The 23,035-nt window shown below is 44.1% G+C and overlaps 1 protein-coding gene and 1 long non-coding RNA gene across 8 annotated transcripts in view; one reads left to right on the top strand and one right to left on the bottom strand.

Moving 5' to 3' along the window:
• The window catches only part of LOC108502780, a 70,742-nt gene extending 66,233 nt beyond the window's left edge, over positions 1-4,509 (bottom strand). For 3 of the 5 annotated variants that reach the window (XR_001876612.1, XR_001876616.1, XR_001876614.1), the window contains exon 1: positions 3,629-4,509. This is a non-coding gene — a long non-coding RNA (uncharacterized LOC108502780). The remainder of the gene's footprint in view (positions 1-3,628) is intronic. The other 2 variants (XR_001876613.1, XR_001876615.1) reach the window with 2 other exon arrangements.
• Positions 4,510-4,686: 177 nt separating this feature from the next.
• Positions 4,687-19,208, top strand: NRBF2 (nuclear receptor binding factor 2). 3 transcript variants are annotated; one of them, XM_017826166.1, is made up of 4 exons: positions 4,687-4,771; positions 14,781-14,865; positions 16,563-16,603; positions 17,671-19,208. In XM_017826166.1, exons 1-4 carry the CDS (start codon positions 4,718-4,720, stop codon positions 18,385-18,387), a joined length of 897 nt encoding a protein of 298 aa, XP_017681655.1. In that variant the 5' UTR covers positions 4,687-4,717; the 3' UTR covers positions 18,388-19,208. The 3 variants fall into 3 exon arrangements, with proteins under 3 accessions (XP_017681655.1, XP_017681657.1, XP_017681656.1); XM_017826168.1 differs by lacking the exon at positions 4,687-4,771 and adding an exon at positions 5,617-5,761; XM_017826167.1 differs by lacking the exon at positions 4,687-4,771 and adding an exon at positions 13,526-13,546.
• Positions 19,209-23,035: the final 3,827 nt, after the last annotated feature.

Genomic DNA, 23,035 nt, shown 5'->3' with positions numbered 1-23,035 from the left:
GGGAAAGAAATTGTCAGAGGCATAGGGGAATCCCTTTTGTTTCAAAAGTGCTTCTTCAAAGAAACAGACATCCCCATCTCTCTTTGAGGAAGGCACTGTGTGGGAGGCTCTGTGGGGCCTCCTACAATGCCATGACTGAGAAGCCTGTCTTTAACTGGAGCTTCACTGAAAATGCACAGTCCAGATAAAATGCAAAGGCACAAAGAGTAAATAAAGAAGTAGTCAATGCTAAGCAAAGTGTGGGCCGAGGAATTCTGCCTCCTAAGGAGGTGACAGTCAAATGAAGCTGGCTCATCATGTGTGTCAAAAGCAGCATCAGACAGGTAAATAGCAATTCTACACTTCCCTCCTACTCTAAAATTCCACCCTTAAAACGCAGGGTATTTTAGGAAGCTTCCTGCTGACAGGCACATCCTGCCCAGAATTACATTTTAATAGTTCTTCTTTTAGACAAACATTTAATCTATACTTATACAGTCAACATGCTATTCCCATGCAGTCCCTCGGGAGGAGCAAAACATGCAAAACACACAAAGGGTGGTAATGAAAAGAAATAATCATTCTGCGCTCATTGATGAGTTTGCAGATAATGGAGTAGAATATTTACTATGGTTCTATTTTCTCTGGAGGGCAACTTTTTATCTCTTAGATAACTCTGTAGACACTGGCAGGAAACAGTAGCCATTTTCAGTCCAGTGCAGTGGAGGCTGGCACACCATCTGGAATGAATACGTGACATCCAGCACTCCTGGATCTTGGTATTTTGGACAAAAATCCACAAAGTGTTCCAGGACTATTCTCCAAGTAAAGAAGAACTTCCATACAAACTGAGATTTTTTTGAACTAGCAATAACATCACTTTATCACATTAAAGCTAATTTTACACAGATAAGGTCATAGGTTTTACTGGCTTTCTGCAGCCACCTCAGGACGTGGCAACATGATGCTTCTTGAAGGACCAGGGCTCAAGGCTCAATGATATTTTCATCTTGCCAAAGCCAAAAAGTATCACCTATCTAGTGTGTGGGGGGGGAATCACACTAGAAACTAAGTAAGTTGAATACTGCATTGCAAACAGCAACACTGAGGGCTCTGAAGTAAATCCTGTGTATCACCAGCAGTTTATAAAACGTGAGATCTTAAAAAGTAATCTTCTCAGGTTTTTTTCTATTTGCCTTCAGTTTTTTGTCAGATTTAGATATAGGAAACAAAACATTGGCACACTAGTCAAGGAAAATGCTCCATTTAAGTGTTTGCTAACAGTATCCAGATGAGAAGAGGCATGGCCAGGTCCCCAGAGGGAATTACAGTCGCTGCCAGCCTTGCTGGAGGAACAGCAATGACCACTGCTGGTTACACGAACAACAGGCATACTGTGACACACTGGCTTGACTCAATAACACAGCTCCTGAAACCTTCATTCTGTCAAAACAAAATTCCTCAGTCCTTTAGCTCCCACTCCACAAGTGGTAAACTGGCCCAGCATCTTCCTCCTTTTTCCACTAAAGGCAATATGTCTTGAAATAAACATTGGCTGTCTCTTAAAACCCAATAAATTAAATTGTCTTTCCTGAGCCAGCAGCAGGAGTAATGGAAAACGTTTCTCAGAACTAGTTTGTTTGATTTCTAAGAAAGTGTTTGACCTAAAGATCTGTTTTAGCAAATCGGTATGACTTATGGATAACTGATAAGCAAAAACCAGCTATGCAGCTACTCGTCACAAGGCAAACATTTTATGCAAAATTAAAAATTATACACAAACCGATCAGGAATACAGTTTAAACAAACAAATGAAAACCTGCAGTTTCACCACTGATGATGAAAAAGTTAGTAAAATGGCTAGAAATAACAGCTTGGCAGTATGCAATTTAACAGTCAGTGTATCTAAAATCTCATCCTACATAATATTTAGCAAGATCATCAACATTTGCCTCTGGATTAATGCAGTATGGAAAAGGATAATCAGCCAGCTAAGTGTGTAAGATCTGACGTACAGATGCAAGAGAATAAGTAAATTGTGATACATTAACTCAGTATAACTTCATTAACAACCAAGCAACCAAGTTTTGTGCTCGATGTAAAGACCTCTGGCAGATTTTTCCTATCATGGCACTACTGGCAAGAGAGAGGAAAAGGCCAGGCAGCACCAGGCTAAGGGTTAGAGAAGGGCTTGTCATTGTGAAGAGGAACAGTGACCAAGTGGGATGGTCAAGAGGGGGGCTATACTCTTACAGATAAATGTTACTTCATGAGTGCGTGTCCATGAGCTAAAAGGAAGGAAAACACAATGGTTGGGCACAATAGAACAATTCCATTTTATCTCAGTCTGAGTGTAAGTACTGATAGTAAAGTGTCAAATATCCTTTCTCCTTCACCCATGCTGATCTATCCCTTCAAAAATTGACACAGGACAACTTTACCTATCTCCTATTCAATCAGTGGGCTCCGGATCAAAACCCCTCTGGACTACATGGGATCTGGCTTGGTGATGTATAATTAAACCAAGTGATAGATAAATTCTTGCAAATGCAAACAGGAACTAGCGAGGTGTCTTTGGGAAGCTCCTCACCAGAAGAGACTATCTTGTCTAACCACATATGTTAGAAGGAAAACTCCCCCCAGCGCTCCTGTGTTGCAGAGCTAGTCCCTACAGCCCAGGGATAGCTGAGAGCTATGGCATATCAGGCCGTGGGGGCTCCCCCAGAGACCCACAGACGCCACTCACATCTGAGGATTGCAGCTACAAAGGGAAATACGGACTTTCTCTACTTGCTGCTAATTAGCTTTTTTACTTCTTTTTTTCTGGGTGTCTCATCTTCAGCCCTGCCTTCTATCCTTTTCTCTCTTCCTTTTTTTTCCTGCCCTCTTTCCCCTTTCAGCCTATTATTACCATGCTCCTGTGAACTCGTGCCATCCTTTCCTGAGAAAGGTACACACAGTCCGTTTACTGCATTTTTCTTCTCTAGTCTTCACAAAACACAAAGTTGTGTGGATGGGAGTGACCACGACATTCACTAAGTTCACTGTCTAACAGCTCATTTGCTTTGCTGGTCTCTCTCAAGACATTTTGAATAATTAATCACAGAATCATTATGGACGGAAAAGATCATTGAGTCCAACCATTAACCTAACACTGCCAGGTCCACTACTGAACCACATCCCTAAGCACCACATCTACAAGTTCTTTGAGTACTTCCAAGGACTGTTATTCCATCACTGCCCTGGGCAGCCTGTTCCAATGCTTGACGGCCCTTTTGGTGAAGAAATTTTTCCTGTCTAGTCTAAACCTTCCCTTGTGCAACTCGAGGATGTTTTGTCTTCTCCTTTTGCTTGTTACCTGGGATAATTAACACTACTGTGCTGTTAGCATATACATGGCAATTTTGGCATCACTGCCATTATCACCTGTTTCCATATACTGCAATTCCTGCAATGAAGAGCCACGAGGAGCCCTGGCACTTTTACTGCTTTGTGACTGTGCTGGGGGGACTTTTCCCCACAGAAACCCTGCTCTCCCCTCAGCGTGACCCTTGGCGTCTGTCCCTTAAGCCTCTATCTAGAGCTTTTAAAGTGTTTGTTGATCTCCCGTGGGATAGAAAGCTTTAGTTACAAAGCCTTTTTTTATTACCTCACATTTTGCTATATTCCCATCTACAAGCATCCTCTGGAAGAAAGGGCTATCACAAGAACTTGAACTAAGAGGAAAATACCAAGAATTTAGGCGAGATCTGAGAAAGATAGTACTCTCGTTGAAGCATTTCAATTAAAGTGCTGGTCTTCATGCCAGTTTTAAAGCTCCTGTGTGGCAGTGGCTCTGGCTGCAGAGCTCTAGAGGTCACAGACTGACAGTCCTTGACAAGTACATCAGGTAGGTTCTGGTGCTCAGGTACAACTACATACCAACTTTACATGCCAGTTTCAGCCTGATGTTGGCTTACATCCATTATTTTGAATCACATCCACCTGATATTTATCAAAGATCCGGGAATACCAACTTGACACTGTACAGAATATGACGTAACTTGCACATAACTATTTCTTACTCTTTGAGAGCAACGTCACCTAATCCTAGGCAGGGTGTTGAGGTCACTTGGCATGTTCTGCCCGGAGGAGTCTGAGGGGAAACCTCACTGCGGTCTTCAACATCCTCACAAGGGGAAGTGGAGCAGCCGGCTCCACTGATCTCTTCGCTCTGGTTACCACCGACAGGACCCGAGGAAACGGCAAGAAGCTGAGTCGGGGGATGTTTAGGTTGGATATTAGGAAAAGGTTCTTCCCCCTGAGGGTGGTTGGGCGCTGGAACAGGCTCCCCAGGGCAGCGGTCTGACAGAGCTCAAGAAGCGTTTGGACAACGCTCTCAGACACAGGGCGTGACTCTTGGGGTGTCCTGCGGAGGGCCAGGAGGGGGATCCTCGTGGGTCCGTCCCAACTCAGGATATTCTAAGATTTCCAAAGTAACCCTTTTCTTTTTTTTTTTTTTTTTTTGTCTCCTCCTCTTTGGGGGCTAACTTTTCCGAGAAGCAGGGAAGAAGACGGCTTCCCCTTTGTCCGCCTCTCCCCTCGGCGCGCGCGGCGCCCGTTGCCCCGGCGACGCAAGTCTCGCGAGGCGCGGCGCGGCTCTCGCGGGCGGAAGCGGCCGCCCGTGTTTACAAGGCAGCCGCGCCGGGGCCGGGCCGCGCCGGGGCCGGGCCGCGGCAGCGCCCAGCGCCCCCCGCCCATGTGCCCGCAGCCCCCGCCGCCCATGGAAGTGATGGAGGGGCCCCTCAACCTGGTGAGCGCAGGGCCGGGGGGGGGAGCGGAGCCGGGCAGCGGGGAGAGCGAGACACCGCTCCGCGTAACCGGGAGAGGAGGCGCGACCTGAGCGGACAGCGGGACTCTGGTCACCTGCCTGTCGCCCCCAACCACCCGTTCAGGGCCCCGTGAGGCCGTGCCGGGCGGGAGCGGGGCCCAGCGCCGCGCCGGGGATGGGGGGCTCGCCCCGGTGCGGCGGGACAGCGCTGCTCCGGGCCCTGGAGGGAGAACGGCGCAGGGAGCGAGTTGCGACATGTTTACATTGCCGGGTGATCCCTCTGTAAACCCGAGGGATAGGGGAAGTTCTGGGAGGCAAGTTCGGGAAGGAAGTGCCTAGAGGAAGCGTTTAGATAGCACAGGCCATAACCATGGCAGTTTAGAGAGTTTATCAGGACCCAGTGTTTCTTCTAACTTCAGAAGGCGAAACGCGTTAAAACCTGAAATCAGGACGCGCCCCGCTCCGCCCCCCCCGGCTTAGACTAAGTCGCTAAGGAACTGGAGCTGAAACACAGATGGTCTGAAAAATGCAGCTTCACAAAAGCTAGTCAAATGTTAAACAGCCTAAATTGGCAGGTCCCTGTCCGATAGACACAATCTAGAAGAGTTAATTCCCTGCTGCCTTATGGGTTTTATCAAAGCTGTGCCTTGACTGTGGTGATGCAGTGTTCCCTTAGAAAACAAGCTTTGGTCCAGCAGTCCAGTGAGCCAGGGGCAGCACACCAGGAATACATCAGTGGTGCTTCCAGGAATGAGTTTGATCCAGAAATTGTTCAGACATTGCCATGTGAACCTCAGGGACTTGTGTCAGTTCAGTTTTTAATCAAAGCTTATTTGCTCCAGCAGAGTGTCAACCCTGGCAAACCCTTGCCTGCTCCATGCGGAGCCAGTCAGGTATTCCTGGATCACCCTCTCTGATTCAGGAAGGCTTTTAGAACTGTCACTGCTGACCATCCATGGAATTAGGAAGATGGTGAGTTTAGATCCAAATCAATGGTGCAGAACCTCTCTGGGTATGTCAGCATCACACTGTCTCAGACTTTTCACTCTATGCTGAAACACTAATTGAAATAAGGAACAGCAAGAAGTAGAAAAGCTCTTCTAACTTGTTGATATGATGGGCTTAAAGTCTGGCAAACAGGCAGCACAGTAATGCAGAAATGATAAACTGTAGCTAAGTTCACAGACACTGTGAAAACTTTTTTAAAAGTAGATCTAGTGCGTAAAACTCTAAGGACAAAACAAATGTTGTATATTCACTGGTAAATGTCTGTAAGCAGCAGCTTTTTGGCAGAGGAGATGTCACTAGTCAGTAGTGTTTCAGTAAGAGACCACTTAAAAGGACTGTAGGAGTGACAAGACTGTGACAAAAGCCTGGCTGATGATCTTGTGACCACAACAGCAGTGTGCAGGTACCACACCTGGGTAGCATCAGGCTGACAACAAGGTCAAGGCACTTCTGCATGAAGAGATAATACATGAAAAAAGGTACTTGACATACTTTCGTACAGAAAATTATGAAATTGCCTGCAAATATGCTCCTACTGCCTTAGAGTGGCCTGAAATAAAAACACTTTTTTTTTTTAAAATGCTGCACAATATTCAGGGAAGGAGCCAACCTCCAGTAAAAGAACATCCATTTAAGATGTTTATAATATCCAATGTGATCTATTTCACTTGCTTCTCCTATAAATATCTTCTCTTACCTAAGTCTAGTTCCTGTCGACTGGAAAAGCACAACTTTTTCCAAAGATGACAAAGGGGAAAATAAAGCTACCAAAACAACAACAAAAAAACCCCAAAACAACAAACCAAACCAAACCCACCAAATCACCCAACACCTAAACTACAAAGCGGTTTTTGATACAGTAATCATTAGACTTAACTGCTATTGATGACTTGAGTACAAGACATTTCCCTTTCAGTCTATCGTGGCTTTTTCACAAAATTGATTTTTCTTCAGTTAAGGCATTTCATCATAATTTACTACAGTATTTGGATATTGCTTTGTCCTGTGAACCTCGTTTATTAGTTGTGGATTGGAGCATCTAGTCTTTTTGGAAAGCGTGGATACTGTCCTGATTTTCTGGGCAGCTGATCTGACTTAAAAAAAAAAAAAAAATCCCTTACAGGTGGCATGCCATAGCTTGTTGTGTTCCACTGGTTTCAATTATGTTCTTTTTCTACCTTCTGACAGATAGATTTCCCTCAAAATAATGTTTTGTCTTCATGGAACTGGGCTTAATGCCTTAAACTATTTCTTTCTTACGTTTGCTATATTTTGGTTTCCCCAATTCACCGATTTAGTTCTGTAGATGGCACTAGACAACACAGATTTGCTTTCCAGATATGCTGAATATATATATATACACACACACATATACATATGTACATAACACTACAATGTTTTTTGTTCAATGGAAGTTTTAATTACTGACCTTCAGGTCTAATAACTTCAATGAGAAATGGATCCATCTTTTCAGAATTTGACCTTATTTAGCTCATTTACATACGAATTTAGTTCTTCAGACTTTTTTTTTCTATTTTAAAGTTACTAACTTTTTGTATTCCTTCTGTGCCATTGTTGCATGGTTAGCAAATGATCATGCTGAGTCTAACCCCAACTTTCCTTCTTTTAACCTTTCTAGGACTTGTGCTACAGTACTAACTGCTGATTTGATTTTTCCACTGAGCTGTCCTCAAGGTATTTGTTGTACCCAGTGATCCTTCCTTTAGGAATAACTGAAATAACTTTTCCAAGATCTGTTGCCATTGTCTGATTTGACAGAGCCATTGGAAAGCGTTTTTGTAGAATCATTAAGATTGGAGAAGAACTCTAGGATCCAAGTCCAGCCATTAATCCAGCACTGCTAATGGACCACTGAACCATGTCTCTAAGCAGTGATCTCATCTTGAAAGAAAGGGTTAAAGCCCTCATCCTTATGCTTTTACTAGTAAGGAAGCCACTTCTTAAACCCTACAAATAAAACATTTAGGTTATGCCGTGGAACTTAAAACCAGTATGAAGTGCAGTTTCTGCACCTGCAGACAACCGTGTAACAGGTTTCTAGCCCGGCTGATTACTTATTTCACACATAACCCAGTGTCAAAAACTTAAGGCATATCAACATTCTTCTACAGATTAAAACTTTTACTGCAAAAGCACAAAGATAAGTCTCTCATGAACACTGCAAGTTCTCGCAGAGCATCTCAAGAGCTTCTTGGTGATATTTACTGTAGGGGTAATTCCTACTGCCATCTGATTTAGGCAAAGAATTCTGATCTCACATCCAGCGGTAATTTTAACCTTAGGTATAGGAGCAAAAGTTACAAGTTAAGAAGCACAACCACACACTGCTGACCATCAGGAGCTTGGAAGGAACACAGTAAAAATGAGGCAAATAATATCAAACCTCAAGAAGAGATGAGAAAGAAAACTTGTCCCTTAAACAGTCCAGGACCTCAGAACTCTGCAGATTCTACTTTAATACCTCAGTATTGTCCTATAGCTAACGAGCCATACCACCTCTACTTGGTATTCTTCCTACAAGGTAGTAATGTTTGTATGGCTTATAATAAAATATAATCTAAAATCTGGTGAGTATCTGTCAGCTCTAAGTTTCTTGAAGCATAAGGGACCCAGCTTGAGGAGCTGCTGTTTTGGTGAAAACAGAAAGCACAGACCAGTGGCTGGAGTGAGAATAACAAAATGTGTATTTCAAAAATGTCATATAATGAAAGATTTTAATATTAATGCATTGGTAGCAACCACTCCAGTGCGAGCCAGTCAGTGGTTTACTTTAGGAAGTGATTTAAAAGTGAGGTGAGTACTACATCCACACAAAGGCAAAATAACAAACAGAATAAATATGCAATATGGAGGTGTAGGAGAGGAAAATAGAAAGCATCTATGAAAGTTCACTAGAGACCAAAGGATTTAAACCACATGGGCTAATGTGTTTGAGACTCAATGCCAGCCTGCAGCTCTGTTATTTTGATTCGAAAACCAGGAATATTATGTTAATCTACAGAAACATCCACTGAACCCCACTTGTTTTCTTTGATTTTTTTTTAATAAAGCTTAACCTGCTATACTTGATCTTCCAGTCTAAAATGGAACCAAAAAAAGGGCAGATGCACTCAAGTCTGAGCTCAAATTAGAGAGGACAAGCTTGTAGGTAATAAAAGGGGGGAAAGTATCACTCTATAGATGTGCCTCACACAAAGTCTGTTTTTACTACAGTGGTGGGTGAACCACAAGGTGTGAACCCACAGAGGCAGCCCCATATCTGAGAGGAGTGACTGGAGGTGCTGAGGTGGGGCATCAGGTGCTCAGCTGAACAGCCAGATCAGTAACAGCCACCTCAAGGCTGTGTTCAGGTATATAATTCCTGTTAAAGGCACAACACAGAACTGTTCCACATGACACAGAAAACAACTTGCAGCTGCTCCCAGTCAAGAACATAATTAGCTAAGCTATGGGTGGTTGACAGAAGCATTATTTCCTCACTGTAACTGTGCTGTTTGGGTACCTACCAGCAGTGCCTTTCTGCTGCATCACACTGGCATTACGTGCCTGTCATCAGGCCACACAGTTCAGCTCTGAGTCAGCATGACCAGCAGTTTGAACACCCAAATGAAGCCACCTCATGGAGGCCTGGTGAGGCAGCAGACTGAGGTCACAGCTGAATCCTCTCTGCCCCACTTGTTTTCAACTTGTTCCTCCTGGAATAGATTGTTTACTGGACAATTTGTTGTGATGGCTCTGTTGTTCCCTACTGAGGAGTAGCTCGGTTGCTGTAACAGCTTGAGCCATGTGGTTTAAGGCTGCACATCGAAGCCCAGGTTGGTCTTGTTTATTATCAGGGCAGCAGAACAGTTCTCACTTAGCAAGACTTGCTGTGACACTGTATATGGGGACAAGAAAAACACCACCAAAGCAGCTGAGAACTGCAGGCGTGCAAAATGCCCAGGGAGGTGGTGGAGCCACCGTCCCTGGAGGTGTTTAAAGAAAGACTGGACATGGCACTTAGTGCCATGGTGTGGTGTGCGTGGTGGTAGGTTGGACTCAATGATCTCAGAGTTCTTTTCCAACCTAATTGATTCTGTAAAAATGGCTCTGACAAGCAAGTTGAAGCATTCAGTGCTTTTATCCTACTAAGTGGATGAAAAGGAAGCGAATGAGGTTGATTTGACTATGCAGTAGGTAAAAGGATACCACACCCTAAGGAAGGTGCAGGTGATACATGCCTCTATGGGGTTTGGAAGGCTCCACCTAACCTGAGCAGTGTGGATGTGAGTTGGTTTCATTCCAGATCTCTTAATTGCATTTGCATGGTGAGGAACTCAGACTAACCATTTTATCTTAAACTTGGAATAGGCTGGGAACACACGCGTAGTCAATTAGAGCTATTCAGTGAATTAATGTGGGTTGGCAAAACAACTGGTTGCTTGTCTGCCCATATATTTAAATTCTAATGCCATTACTTACATGCCAGTTGAACTTTAACATCTTTACAGTTCAATACAAAGCGAGTGAGGAGTCTGTCAGTGCTGAGAACACGTTCTCATGAGAGTTTCACATACTTGTTTTGCTCTGTAGGAACACTAACCTGTAATTTACACAGCTGAGTCATTGTTCTGTCAACCTGGCTAAGTACAGGCTTACAAAGACAGACAATTGAGCTCACATCCGACTAGTGGTCTTGGTTGAACAGCCACAATGGGTTCTGCCATTTTTTGGTTCTTAATCATCTTTCTCTACAGAATACAATTATTTAAAAATGGGAGCTTGCTTCTGTTGATAAAGCTACATTTTACCATTTCTTTAGTCTTAGTGGCAAATATATTCCCATTATTTAGCATTTTACAATACAACTCTATATTATTTTTGGCTTTAGTATAACTGCCTGTAAGTACAAGCATTTTCCATAGTCACCCCAATCATGATTGCACTTTTTTTTTTTAAAGTAAATGGATGGCCACAGTTTATTCTTGGACCTCTCAGGTCAAGTTTTCCCATTGTGTTCTCTCTTCATTCTGTTTTCTCAATGCATATGAGGACATACACATTGAAACCTTTTTAAGTTCACTCTTTCCTGGTAAGAATGATGTTTGAAAGAGATTTCCATAGATAGAGAACTGACAGAGTGTGGCATGGGAGTAACCACGGTGCACCAGCTCATCCCACCCTTTGTGACCCTCTGCTGTAAACATCCACATGGAAAACACTTAGCACGCTTGGATAACATGGAAGTGACACAGTGTGCACTTTATGACTCTTCAAACACTCTTAGGAAAACAGACCTGTGTCCTTAGGGAAACAAATCCTCAAATAGATCCCTCATCTCTCAAAAAAAACCCCCAAAAAAACCCAAACTGAAAAACCAAAAAACCTTCCTCTTTGCTTTCAGCAGTGAGAGACCACAGGTGTTGATCCTTCCTGGCAAAAATAACTGGTATCCACAGCCCATGGCATAAAGTAGATGACAGTAGCAGCAAACAGTGGTTTCACTTAAAAAACTTACAAACAAACTTCTTGCAGTTAAGCTTCCATCAGGCTCCATTGTTTTAGCAGCTGGGTTTTCCTGCCTTTATGAGTCACCTTTTAAGTTAGGCACCAAAATCTGTGCTTCGTAATCATATTAAAATACATAATTTTTAGAGAGTCCCTTGCAATGTATAAAGAAGGCTGTAAGCTTAACATCTTGTGCAAGGCTTTGTCCAAGTGAAGAGCTGTTGTCCCATTAGTGGAGCAGAGAAAACCAAAACATACACAAGACTGTCCCAACTACAGAAGCACTGTTGCAAATTACTGCTCCGAGGAGAGGGTAGCAGACTGTTTGAAAAATCAAATAGGAGCCTTTCTGTAGAATAGCACAAACTTACAAATGCAGGTATCCTCCTTCAACATCTCAACTCCAGTTGGAAAGGGTAGAAAAACGTCAAACTTACCTGCTTTTGCAGTTGGTCCAGAGCGATTCATGTCACACAATAAAGCTTACACAAACCTTGTAAGAAGTAGTTATGTTGAAGCAACGTGAGGAAGCTTTTTATCTTGGCCATCCTGCCCTCACCTGCTTCCTTTTACAAGGGTCAAATTGTTAACACCTGTCCACTTGCCTACTGGGAATTCCTGCTCATTAGGATTGGGAGGGACATCTGGAAGTGGTTGTCAACCTGCTTGCACCCTGCTTGCACCCTTCAATTCCATAGCTTGTTAATAAATTATGATTATTCTTACACCCCATCCTACATTTATTTCCAGCACTGCAAGTGGAAGAGGAAAGAGAAATCAGATCCATAAACCCAGCAGAGCCAAGCAGCAGGTGTTTCTGTAACCACAGCAGCAGGACCAAGGTCAAAGCAGTCCTGCTGGAATGTGCTGGGATCCAGCACCGCAGCTCCACAACTGTTGTGTAAACACCTTCCTTTAGCATGACATCAGACTTGAGATAAACTTGAGAGTCATTTTTTTCTCTTCAGGATATAGGACCAGTTCTTCCATTGCCAGTTTTATAACGGGATACAGGCTCCTCTGAGTTCAAAACAGATTTGCTAACAATGGTTAGAAGCTGTGTGGCTGAGTGGAACTGAGCATTTCTTGCAGTAAGCCAGCAGACTAGACAAGATGTACAAGCTCATCCATCATAATGGCCATTAAGCACCCAAATACTTCTGCTGCAGCTTCATCACTTGCTGCTAGGAAACAGCACCGCTAATTTCTCCAAACTGCTTATTGAAAAATAAGCAACCATGAAAATGGGGGAGATTCCTTGGTCCTTCCACAATCAACTAATGGGCACAAACACTCACAGGGTGGCATAAATGAGCAAATATTTCCTTGTCAAGCTGGCAGGAAAAGATGGAAAATGAGGAATTCCTTGCCCATGACTGACTGCAGAACACCTGGTTTTCTCACACAAAGCTGTGCTTAAAACTGATTTTTCTCTGCTGTGGTTTCTGTTGTTTTCGTTGGGAAGTTTGTTGCATCAGAGCAAGGTGGCCTGATGTGTATATTTTGATGTAAGAGCAAGAAAGGCATTTTGACCTCAACAGAGGATCGTGTTTTCTTCTTGCTAACTTCTATGGACTGTTGCTTTCCTAATTTTATTCACAGTCCAGCCTGACTTCTTCAGACTCCCTTCACCTTCACTGGAAGTTAATTGAGAATGGAAATAATTTAATTGCTCAGTCAAACAGAACTGACTGTCCTCAAATGTGCTTAAGTGATTTGAGTAAGATCATACTCCAGTAGTTTAAAACATGTAAGAATAACCCTTGAAAACAGTTAGACTCAAATTCTTATATGTAGAAACTGATAAATGAAACCAGTTCCCCTGCCTGTTGAAGTGCTTCCTTAGCCCTTCTGTCTCTAGCTATCCAGTTTCCTCTTACCCTGTTTTTTCAGACCTGCCCATGCAGTTTTCAGAAGCAGCTGTATCAATACTAATTTATTGAAAAATTGTTTTGCAAAGAGCTAGCTCAGGTGTTTTTTTTGTCCATGACACAGCTAATTTGTAACGGGATGAGCTGCCAGGAATAACCAAGGAGATGGCTCTATCTGTGCTGATCCCGTTTGTTCATTCCCATGGGAAATTAGTTTATCTTTCTGGCATATGTCATTTGTAGGAGTCCATAGAAAAAGGCCATAAAATAGATGATTTTCCAATAGAGAAACACTTCCACTTCTGAGATTATTTAACCTCAGGGCAGAAGAAATAGGAAATGCTGACAATGCTCTGAGGATTCAATGAAGGTGAGGAAGAAGAATATAACAAAAAATGTTTGTTGTGAAGAATCGAGGAACTGTATTTTGGTTTTTTAAAAACACAGCATATTAGCATTTGAAATCAGTTTTAGAAAAGCCAAATGTCTACATGCAGTGATATAACTGCTAGGGATTGCTTAAGAGCAGCTGTCGCTCAAACGAGTGTTTTCTATACAAATCATTCTCTTCTGGGGTGTAAGAGCTGCCAAGATTGTGGTAGAAAATTGAACTTACTGTAACAGTGCAGGGGATAAGTCCACTTGGAGGGCAAAGAACCCGACCTGTGTTTTGGAACTTGTGTTTTAGGTGGATGTTAATATAAGTGTCACGTAAGTATCAGTACCTGATGTGTGCTTACTTCAAACTCAACGTGCAGCACAGCAGCCCTGGACTGTGTAACTGGGAGTCTCACCAGTTAGTGCTTCTAGCCTTTCACATTACACAGCTTGTCTGGGAGGAGGGACCATAAAATTCATGTCTTGTAGTAATGACAAAAAGATTTACTTTCATGAATGTTGCAGTGCTGGTTATACAGTAGTGTTTCTCACTGAGCATATGCAAATACAATTGCTTGCTTCCAGCAACATCCTTAGTCTGTGATGGTGGTTTACATTAGTGGTTTACAAATACTAGTATAGACTTAACTGTTGTACAGCAACAACGTGACTTTGATATCTTTAACTATGGCTGTGCTGCTGCCATTAACTGGTGTAAGCTGCAGACAAAAAAAAAGGCAAAGATCTTTTGTAGTTTATTCACCCAAGAGGCAAAGCCTCTAGGGCATGGGACAGCAGAAAATATCAGACCAGCTGTGAGATGTAACACAATTCAAATATTTTGCATTCTGCCAGGTAAACTGGTCCTAAAAACACACAACTTCTCATAACTTCTTATCCCTAATGGTCTTTTTACACATCTGTGGTAAGTGCCTGCCTATAAAAGAGAACATGTACTTTCTGAGGAACAGCTTCAAAAGGATTTTGTTGTGTACACACAACCTTTGCTGCATTAACACCCTTCAGTTCTTACCAGTACAGACTCTTGTAAGGTAGGATTAAAGAAGAAGTCCAGTTATAAAGCGTGGACGGGAGTGGGAGATCTGAGCCTAAAAGCATGAGAATCGGAATCAGTACAGGTTTCTCAGATGTAATGATTACTTTTACCACAGGTACAACTTCGTCCATGAACCCTCATTGATGCAATGTTTTGGTTTTTTTTGAAGGCTCACCAGCAGAGCAGAAAAGCAGATCGCTTGTTGGCAGCAGGGAAATATGAAGAAGCAATTTCTTGTCACAAGAAAGCTGCTGGTGAGTAGGTTATTTCTCACGTTCCAGCTGTTAAAATCAGTTCCTAGATTTGCATGCTCTGTGCCCCAAGCCTGTCTGAGCTCAGGAAGCATTTGGACACTGCTCTCAGGTATGTGGTGTGACTCCTTGGGTGTCCTGCCTAGGGCCAGGAGTTGGACCCAATGATCCTGATGGGTCCCTTCCAACTCAGAATATTCCGTGATTCTATGATTCTATGTAAGTAGAATATCTAGTTACATGCAGAATTTTTATTTTTAAAATGTGAGTTTGTTTTTCAGTCCAGATCAAGAGCCCTTTTGGAAACTTTTTTTTCTCATATGAGCAGCTCAAGTCAGACATTTCCATAGTTGTTTTGATTGGGGATGGTTATCACTGCGAACGCAGTTCTTGACTGAAGATGAAGCCAACACCTTGTGTCATGCACAGACTAAAGCTGGGTACCTGCTGTAAGCCAGTTTCACTTTACCCTTTGTATTTTCTTCACTGCTTTCATAGCTGAGGTCACCTGCTTCCCCTGCTAATAAAGGAAATACTTAGACAGATGTTTGCTTACAAAAGTTTACTTCCCTTTCCTGATGTCTGAATCAAGCAGCTGAAAACAGGTGATGAGCTCAGCTTCCCCAGAGCTCGAGCACAACAGCAGATTGACACCCTGTCCTGTGTGAGACCTTGTGCATTTACCTGTCCATTTAAATAGTCCTGCCTAATTATCTGTGTTGGAGTCCCTCAGCTCTCCGACAGTGCAGCAGCTACTTGGCAGAAGAAGAAAGAGGATCTCTTAATTGGTGCAAGAAATAGGATATTTTCAGTGACAGGGCTTTGAGGAGACAAAGTCTCCTCAAAGGAGAGTGGCTACTCTGAACATCATAACCTAGATACCAGGTCTTCTCACTTTCCATTCATAAATACTAGAAGTTAAAGTGAGAAACTGATAGTTTCTTTGGTTTTTATGAATACTCAGAGTGATCAGGGATAACACATTCTAATATGCAGACTTTTGGTTTTCTTTCATTCATATACCAAGACAAAACCCAGAAGGGCACTGAATGTTTCTTGGATTTCTTTGTCTGATGATTCTATGCCATTATCTTGCATCATTCCAAATTTGGTTAAGAATTTCTTACACCTTGTCATTTTCAGCACTAGCAAGATATGCTCAAAGTGCTTCTCTGACTCTCAAGCCAGCACATTTTCTGGTTTGGAGGAGAACTTGGGAAAAAAAGTGAGGAACTAAGGACCATAATTTTTCATTATGAATATAATTTAAAAGCATGACTTCATAATGCTGGTGTGCCATGGGCAAGAGGATTTTACTTATCACATTTTGTCATAAAGTGCTTGTATGCTAAAGGTCTGGTCCTTAGCTGTGTTCCTTCCCTTCATGGGAAAGCTATTCTTCTGGGACTTTCTGGAAATGGCTGTTGTCCTTCTCTGTAAAACAAATTTGAGCAACCCAGGCCAACAGGATACCGTGGAAGGGGTGTAGTGTGCGTTGCAAGACCTTACAGCAATTTTTCCTGACTTTTGAAAACCAGCAGGTGTTTCCAACCACCGTAACTCTGTAAATGCTTTGCCTCTAGACTGCTGCCTTTATGTGGGGGTTCAGCACACAGAAGGCCTGGAGCCTTTCCTTAGGTTTCATGGGAATGCTGAGGTTGTGCAGGCCGTGCTGACGCTGACCTGTTCTCTGTCCGCAGCGTACCTCACGGACGCCATGAAGCTGACCCGGTCGGAGCAGGTGAGACCCGAGTGCAGCAGCTGCCAGAACCAGCTACAGCTCCTGTGTGTCCCACTGTGCCCTCGCTGATCACACCCCCCTGGGGCGTTACCCTCTCCAAAGTTTTCTGAGCCCTTGGCAACTGCACCGGGAGTGTCACAAGTGTGGTAACACCGGTCTTCCTAGGGAGTTTTTCCAAGTTTATGTGGAGCAGGGACAAGAGAAATGCTAAGCCATCCAAGGGGTCTCCAGCTTTCTAGTCTGCCAGGCATCTTCAGGGAGGTGATAAAACTAGTTTCTTGTTTAGCTTTTGCTGTGAGGCACTTTGCTCAGACACAAAGCCGAGCGTCTCATCTACAGTCTGTAATTTTGGGTTCATTCATCCTGACTGGGGGATCTCCAGAACAACAGCCCTGACACCTTTCCTTAATCATCACACAGATCTGCCTGTGAATGTAGCAGTACAGTCTGCTCAGCACTGTTACAGCAGTAGGGTTTGAATTTAGCCATTATTATGAAAGCAAATAACCCTTGGAGATCAGGCCTCTGTCTTTGCTCCAAAGGGTCATTCTTTTGGAAAATGGTCTCTCACCCAGGTGGTTCCTGTGAGTTATTGTCTACCATGCCACCCCCTTCATTAAATATGGCTGAATCATTTGGGGCTGTATCTGGCCTTGGAGCAATTTGCTGCTTAGTTTCAGGTGTTACTGATATGTCTACACAGATACCATCACAGAAGCATACAAAAAGTTTGCATGGTTTAGCCAAAGCGTGGCTGTGCATGCCAGGAGAATCCCTTCCTTCCTGGTGCTGTTCACAGGTCGGTTAAACTCCTGGTGCCCCTGCTCAGAGGGGTTGTAGCCTGGTCAGTGACTTACAAACAAAAAGACCGGGTTTTTTGCTGAATTTGGGTGACATATCTGAATCTGTTGCATTGTACAAGCAGAGGGCAGTTCTTGCTCCCCACCCCCCAGCCGTGCTGTGATACTGTTCATGTAAATATTTACACACATGTAACTTTACCTGCATGAATATTCAGGTGGGATCAGGGATCACCCACTAAATTGTTTAATCTTGTTCTTACCCAGGCTCAGCTGTCACTGGAATTACAAAGGGATAGTCACATGAAACAGTTACTGCTCATCCAGGAGAGGTGGAAAAGGGCAAAGAGGGAGGAAAAGCTGAAGGCCCAGCAGAATGCTGATAAGGAAACAGCCACACACCTTCAGACTTCTTATAAGCCATCTGCTGAAGACTCTGATGATCAAAACATACTGGTTCCTGTTACTCAGAAATACAGCCCTTCCACAGAGAAACATTCGCAGGATATTCAGGGTGTCTTTGACAGGGACCCAGATACACTGTTGTTTCTGCTTCAGAAAAAAAAGGAGCCGGTGGAAGCATGTATTGGGAGTAAAGCTCCAAAAGATGACAAAACAATAATAGAAGAGCAGGCAACCAAAATTGCAGATTTGAAACGGCACATAGAATTTCTTGTAGCTGAAAATGAGAGATTAAGGAGAGAGAATAAGCAGCTAAAAGCAGAAAGAGCTAGACTCCAAAAATCTCCAGTAGACAAGGAGCTGGATGTAGATGCTGATTTTGTAGAGAAGTCAGAGTTGTGGGGTCTGCAGCAACACTCAGAAAGTACTTCTTCAGCTGCAACGTGGCAGAAGTTCGCAACAACTGCTGGGAAGGCAAAGGACATTCCAATACCCAACCTTCCCCCCCTGGACATCCCATCCCCTGAACTCCCACTGCTGGAACTCTCTGAAGATATACTGAAAGGACTGATGAATAGTTAAAACCCAGGAAAAGTGCTCAGTATAGTTACCCATACTTAAGAAAAGGGAAAGCCACCAGGACAGTGGTGATCTGAGGGCAGAAACATCTACCACAATCCTACTGTTGGAGAAAAGGCATTAAGCAACTCTGTTACTGTGAAATACACATCATATCTGATCTACTTCATGAGAGTTAAAGGTACCATAGTTGGTATAAGATGGTGAGCTCTTTTAGTCTTTCTCCCAACGTTTCAAACCAAACGACTGCCTGGAGAATGTTTCAAGTAACACAATCCTTCAGGGTTTTTAAGTATGCTATATATGTAATAGTTATCTATAATGCCATAAATGATGGTGCAGAACCTAACTGTTATGGTTGCCAGTCGGCTGCCACTTCATATTGAAAAATGCTTTCTAGCATGAATTTAAACTGTGCATTTCATTATGCATAACTTTGTTAATTCAGATACAGTGCAATTTATACACCTCCTAGATGGATTTATGTGCCACACTCAGTACTCCTGACCATGTTAACCTCAAGTCAGGAGAGATTTTAATTTCCATTCTATGAAGGAACCAACTTATTAGTTCTGTTGACGAGGTTTTTTTTGGGGGGTTATCTGTTTACATAACTAATCAGGGTGCATTGAATCTAGCTATTGGTTTCTGTATAAAGTGACATGGTTTAAAAAAAGAAAAACCTATACTTAAGGAAAAATACCCTTTTTGTTTTCAGTGATGCATGAATGGAAGTAATTCTAGCTGGCAGTATTTGATTGAAACAGAAATTGTTTACAGCTTAACCTGATTCAAAAGGATAGGAAAATAAAAACCAAGGTGTTTTGACACTAAACGTGTGTTAAATCTCTACAGATGTTGCAGAGTATAAAAACCAAATTAGTACTTGTACTAACAGCGTTAGTACACACGTACAGCTGGGCTTCTGCGTTCATCATCCAGCACATTTGAGGAAGCTGGGATGAATTCAGAGGGCCCAGCCCATCCATGAAGTGACCTGGCTGACAGCTGGGTTAGAATCATAGAATCGACCGGCTTGGAAAAGACCTCCGAGATCATCAAGTCCAACCCTTGATCCAACCCCGCCGTGGTTCCCAGACCATGGCACTGAGTCCACATCCAGTCTCACCTTAAACACCTCCAGGGACGGTGAATCTACCACCTCCCTGGGCAGCCCTGATTACTCTCTCTAAAAAATTTCTTCCCAATATCCAACCTACGGCTCCCCTGGCACAGCTTAAGACCATGCCCTCTTGTCCTACTGCTGGTTGCCTGGGAGAAGAGACTGCCGTCCACCTGGCCACAACCTTCTGTCAGGTGGCTGTAGAGTGAGGAGGTCTCCCCCGAGCCTCCTCTTCTCCAGGCTGAACAACCCCAGCTCCCTCAGCCTCTCATAGGATTCTCATAGGGTTCTTACACTGGAGCGTTCCAGGGGCAGCTCTGTGGTCCTGCCTGGGACGGGCCCCCTGGAGCCGCAGGAAGGGGCTGTGAGCAGGCACACCCACTGCGGGGCTGGGCCAGCTCTGGCAGGGCAGGGCAGGGCAGGGCAGGGCCTCCTCCTCACCCGCCCCTTCCAGCGGGCTCGGCCTCTGCCCTGGTACCTGAACGGGGCTTTCCTCAGGGTGTTCCCGTGGGTAGTGGAGGCCTTAGTTAACCTCAGCTGTTACTGATTATTGAAAAGTGTTCACTGTTGCAAGCTACCTAATTTTAAGTAATTCTTGTGCTGTTAAAAGGTGAGCTTGCTTTCTAAAGGTGCATTTTTCTTCCAGAATAGGCTTGGAAGTGCAGCAAGAACACCTTACTGCTGTGCAAATTGTCCCCTGGCCTCTGTATACCTGGTGTCTTCTGTGCTTGAAGGAGAGTAGGGACTGGAGGCTAGAAATGTCTATGGAAACAGAGGTAAGACGAGGTCATTTAGAGGAGGTCCCTCGTGCTGCATTGTAGCTGGAATCTAATCTTGCTGGGGAAAAAAAAAAAAAAAGTTGTTTTTCAGTTGGTGCAGTTTAGCAAATGGCCTCACAGACCAGCTGCAATGAGGTGACCTGTTCCAGGGCAGCCCCAGCTCGCTGCTCCCACCAAAGGGCAAGTCACAGTCTCTGCTGACACCTGCCTGGCTGGCTGTTCAGGTGACAAGGCAGAGCAGCACAGTAAGTAAAGCAAAGAAAGGCATGTGCTACAAGATGGAAATAAAGTGATTTAAGCAGCTACCAGGGCTGGTAGCTCAAGGCTGCAGACATTTCAGCGATCTCTGCAAAGAGCAGCTATAGGAGAAGGAAGCAACTTTTAGCCTGGCTACCTCTGCTAAAGAGTCAGGGTTCCTCAGAGGTGGGAGTATGGGACTTGCCAGCTCTCCCTTTTTGTAAGACTAAACTGTCCCTTCATGTATAGCTCCACAAACAAAACACCAGACCTGAAGGAAGCTGTGGGAAGGGTTGCCAAGTGGGGGCAAAACTCCACGCTGCCACTTTGGGAAAGTGGTGGTAAAACTTTTCTCTCTCCTGCAGTGCAAATGTTTGTTTGTTCTTGCAGTCTGCCTGCTCAACACGGGACTGCTGCTGAATCTCAACTCCGAGCAGTAAGGCTGAGCACGAGAGTGTTCCACTCCCGTGAGTGATGCTGAATTTTTCCAAGTAAGGAATTCTTCAGTCTGAATCCACACCTAAGCAATTACTCAGTGCATGGGAAGAAAGGTAGGTTGTACAGAGAATACTCACCACTAGAGGACAGGTTTTACAGATACATGGCAATAAACCTAAGGAAAGCCGTCTCCCGTGGATGTCAGCAATTAGTTTAAGCCCGAACAATTTAGGACTGGTTTAGGCGGTTACTGCCTTCCGGCCGCGGCCCCGCGGCGCTCGGCCCGGGCCCTGCTCCCTGCGCTCTCCGCAGCCCTTGGCAGCCCCCAGCCGGGCCCTGCCGAGCCGCGGGGACCCTCCTCCCTCCGCCGTGCCCTTGTCCTGACACCGCCGTGCCGACTGCCTCATTCCCTGGCCGGAGAGAGCCAGGACGAGGTGCGGTGCGGAAAATGCTGTGCAGGAGGTGACCGGTTGCAGCAGCAGCAACAAGTGGTAGGTAAGTCACTGGCGGTCACACAGCCTGGCACAGTTCATGGAAAGATTCCCATGGGCAGGGAGTCTGGGCTGCACTGTTTTACACGGGACAGAATTAAACACTCCTGTGGTCTGTCGTTCCAGTGTCTCACCAATTTTAAATACATGTCCAGACACTGACTTCTATTCATAGACTTCGCTTTGACCACAGAAACCATCCTTGTCTTGGAACCCAGAAATACTGGCCCTGTTGAATACAGCCAACATATGCTGTGCTGAAAGAAACTGTAATTACCCAATCTCTGGCTGTATCACCACAGAAAGAGAAACCAAAGAAAAGCAACTGGGAAGCAATGTGGAGTCTCTTGAGAATAAAATCTGCAGACTGCACCACCAATTGCTACTTAGAATGATGGCTAAAACCAAAATACAGAAGTGTTGGGTTTTATATTTTCATTTTATATAAAGGGGAAAAAGGATCTTGTGACGGCTTCCTCTGAGAGCATTTCCATGTTCAGGAACTCCAGCCTAGAACTCCTTCCTATGCCTGTCAACAGCAGCTCTTTGGCCATCTGCAATTCGTGTTGACCTGCCTTCACTGGCATGGACTACACCTCATCTAGGCTCCCCTTTCTCACAAAAGGTTGGACCAGAAGACCTTTCAGGACCTCTCCAACCTGGGCTTGCTTTACAGTTCTATAAAAGCAGACTCGAGAGCAAAATAGATGGAGAAAAGCAAGTACAGCCACAATGTTTCCTGTACTGAATTGGACTAAAAATAGAGCAGAAAACAAAATCAAACTGTTCCAAAGCAATTGGAGCAGTGGTGTCGCTGCCACAAGTCAGGTATAGGCTGGACATTATTTGCCAGGCTTTCCTGCCCGAGGATGTGGAGTTCAACTGTATAAAAAGCTCATTGCTCCCTCAGGACTCAGAGCTATGGCCATCTTTTCCTGCACCTCCTTTCTCTCCCATGTTTGTTTTCCCAGAAGTAACCTCAGCTTAACCAGGCTTTTTGTCTTGTAATCATCTGAAGTGTTCCCTCAGGCCCATTTGCTGCAGGAGTTCAGATATTATTGAGATCAAACAATATGAAATCCTTAGAGCTGTGAAAATACAGGATTTCCTGCCCCAGAGCTACTAAACCCTACTCTTTAATTTCACTAAGGAAGCACAGAGCTACGGTAAAACCACGTGCCCAGGGACTGGAAAAAGAAACAGGCATCTGGGTCAACAATATATTGTCTTGGTATGGTTGGAAGATACCAGAAATGTTCACTTTGAAACATGACAACAAAAAATCCTTCAGTCTACCACATACCTTTAGAAGGGCCCATGTTTAGAATGCAACTATTTGCACACAACACATCAGGTAAACGATGTCTTCACTGTGCTGTGAGACAAGATTTTCCTACCAGCTATATATAGATGGTAACTTCCTTTTCAAAACCCCTGAGAACAAATGAAAAAAGTAGAGAGGTACAGAACTCTGTGTGCTGCTAATGCTACCGGGCATTTGCTCCTTGGGCAGCTTCCTGGGCACCCTGCTGAGATGGGAAGAAAGGAACATGGTGGTGGATCCCCCAGGGCACTGCTGGGCC

Source organism: Lepidothrix coronata, unplaced genomic scaffold, assembly GCF_001604755.1.
Source record: "Lepidothrix coronata isolate B3197 unplaced genomic scaffold, Lepidothrix_coronata-1.0 Scaffold124, whole genome shotgun sequence".
In the NCBI taxonomy this organism is placed as follows: domain Eukaryota; kingdom Metazoa; phylum Chordata; class Aves; order Passeriformes; family Pipridae; genus Lepidothrix; species Lepidothrix coronata.
This window is presented reverse-complemented; position numbering and strand designations above follow the sequence as displayed.

Excerpts from the sequence above, each read along its gene's own strand:
- NRBF2 (XM_017826166.1), top strand. The coding sequence starts at position 4,718 with ATGTGCCCGCAGCCCCCGCCGCCCATGGAAGTGATGGAGGGGCCCCTC. Across the intron at positions 4,772-14,780 it reads TGGAGGGGCCCCTCAACCTG|GCTCACCAGCAGAGCAGAAA; the intron begins GTGAGCGCAGGG and ends TTTTTTTTGAAG. Across the intron at positions 16,604-17,670 it reads AGCTGACCCGGTCGGAGCAG|GCTCAGCTGTCACTGGAATT; the intron begins GTGAGACCCGAG and ends GTTCTTACCCAG.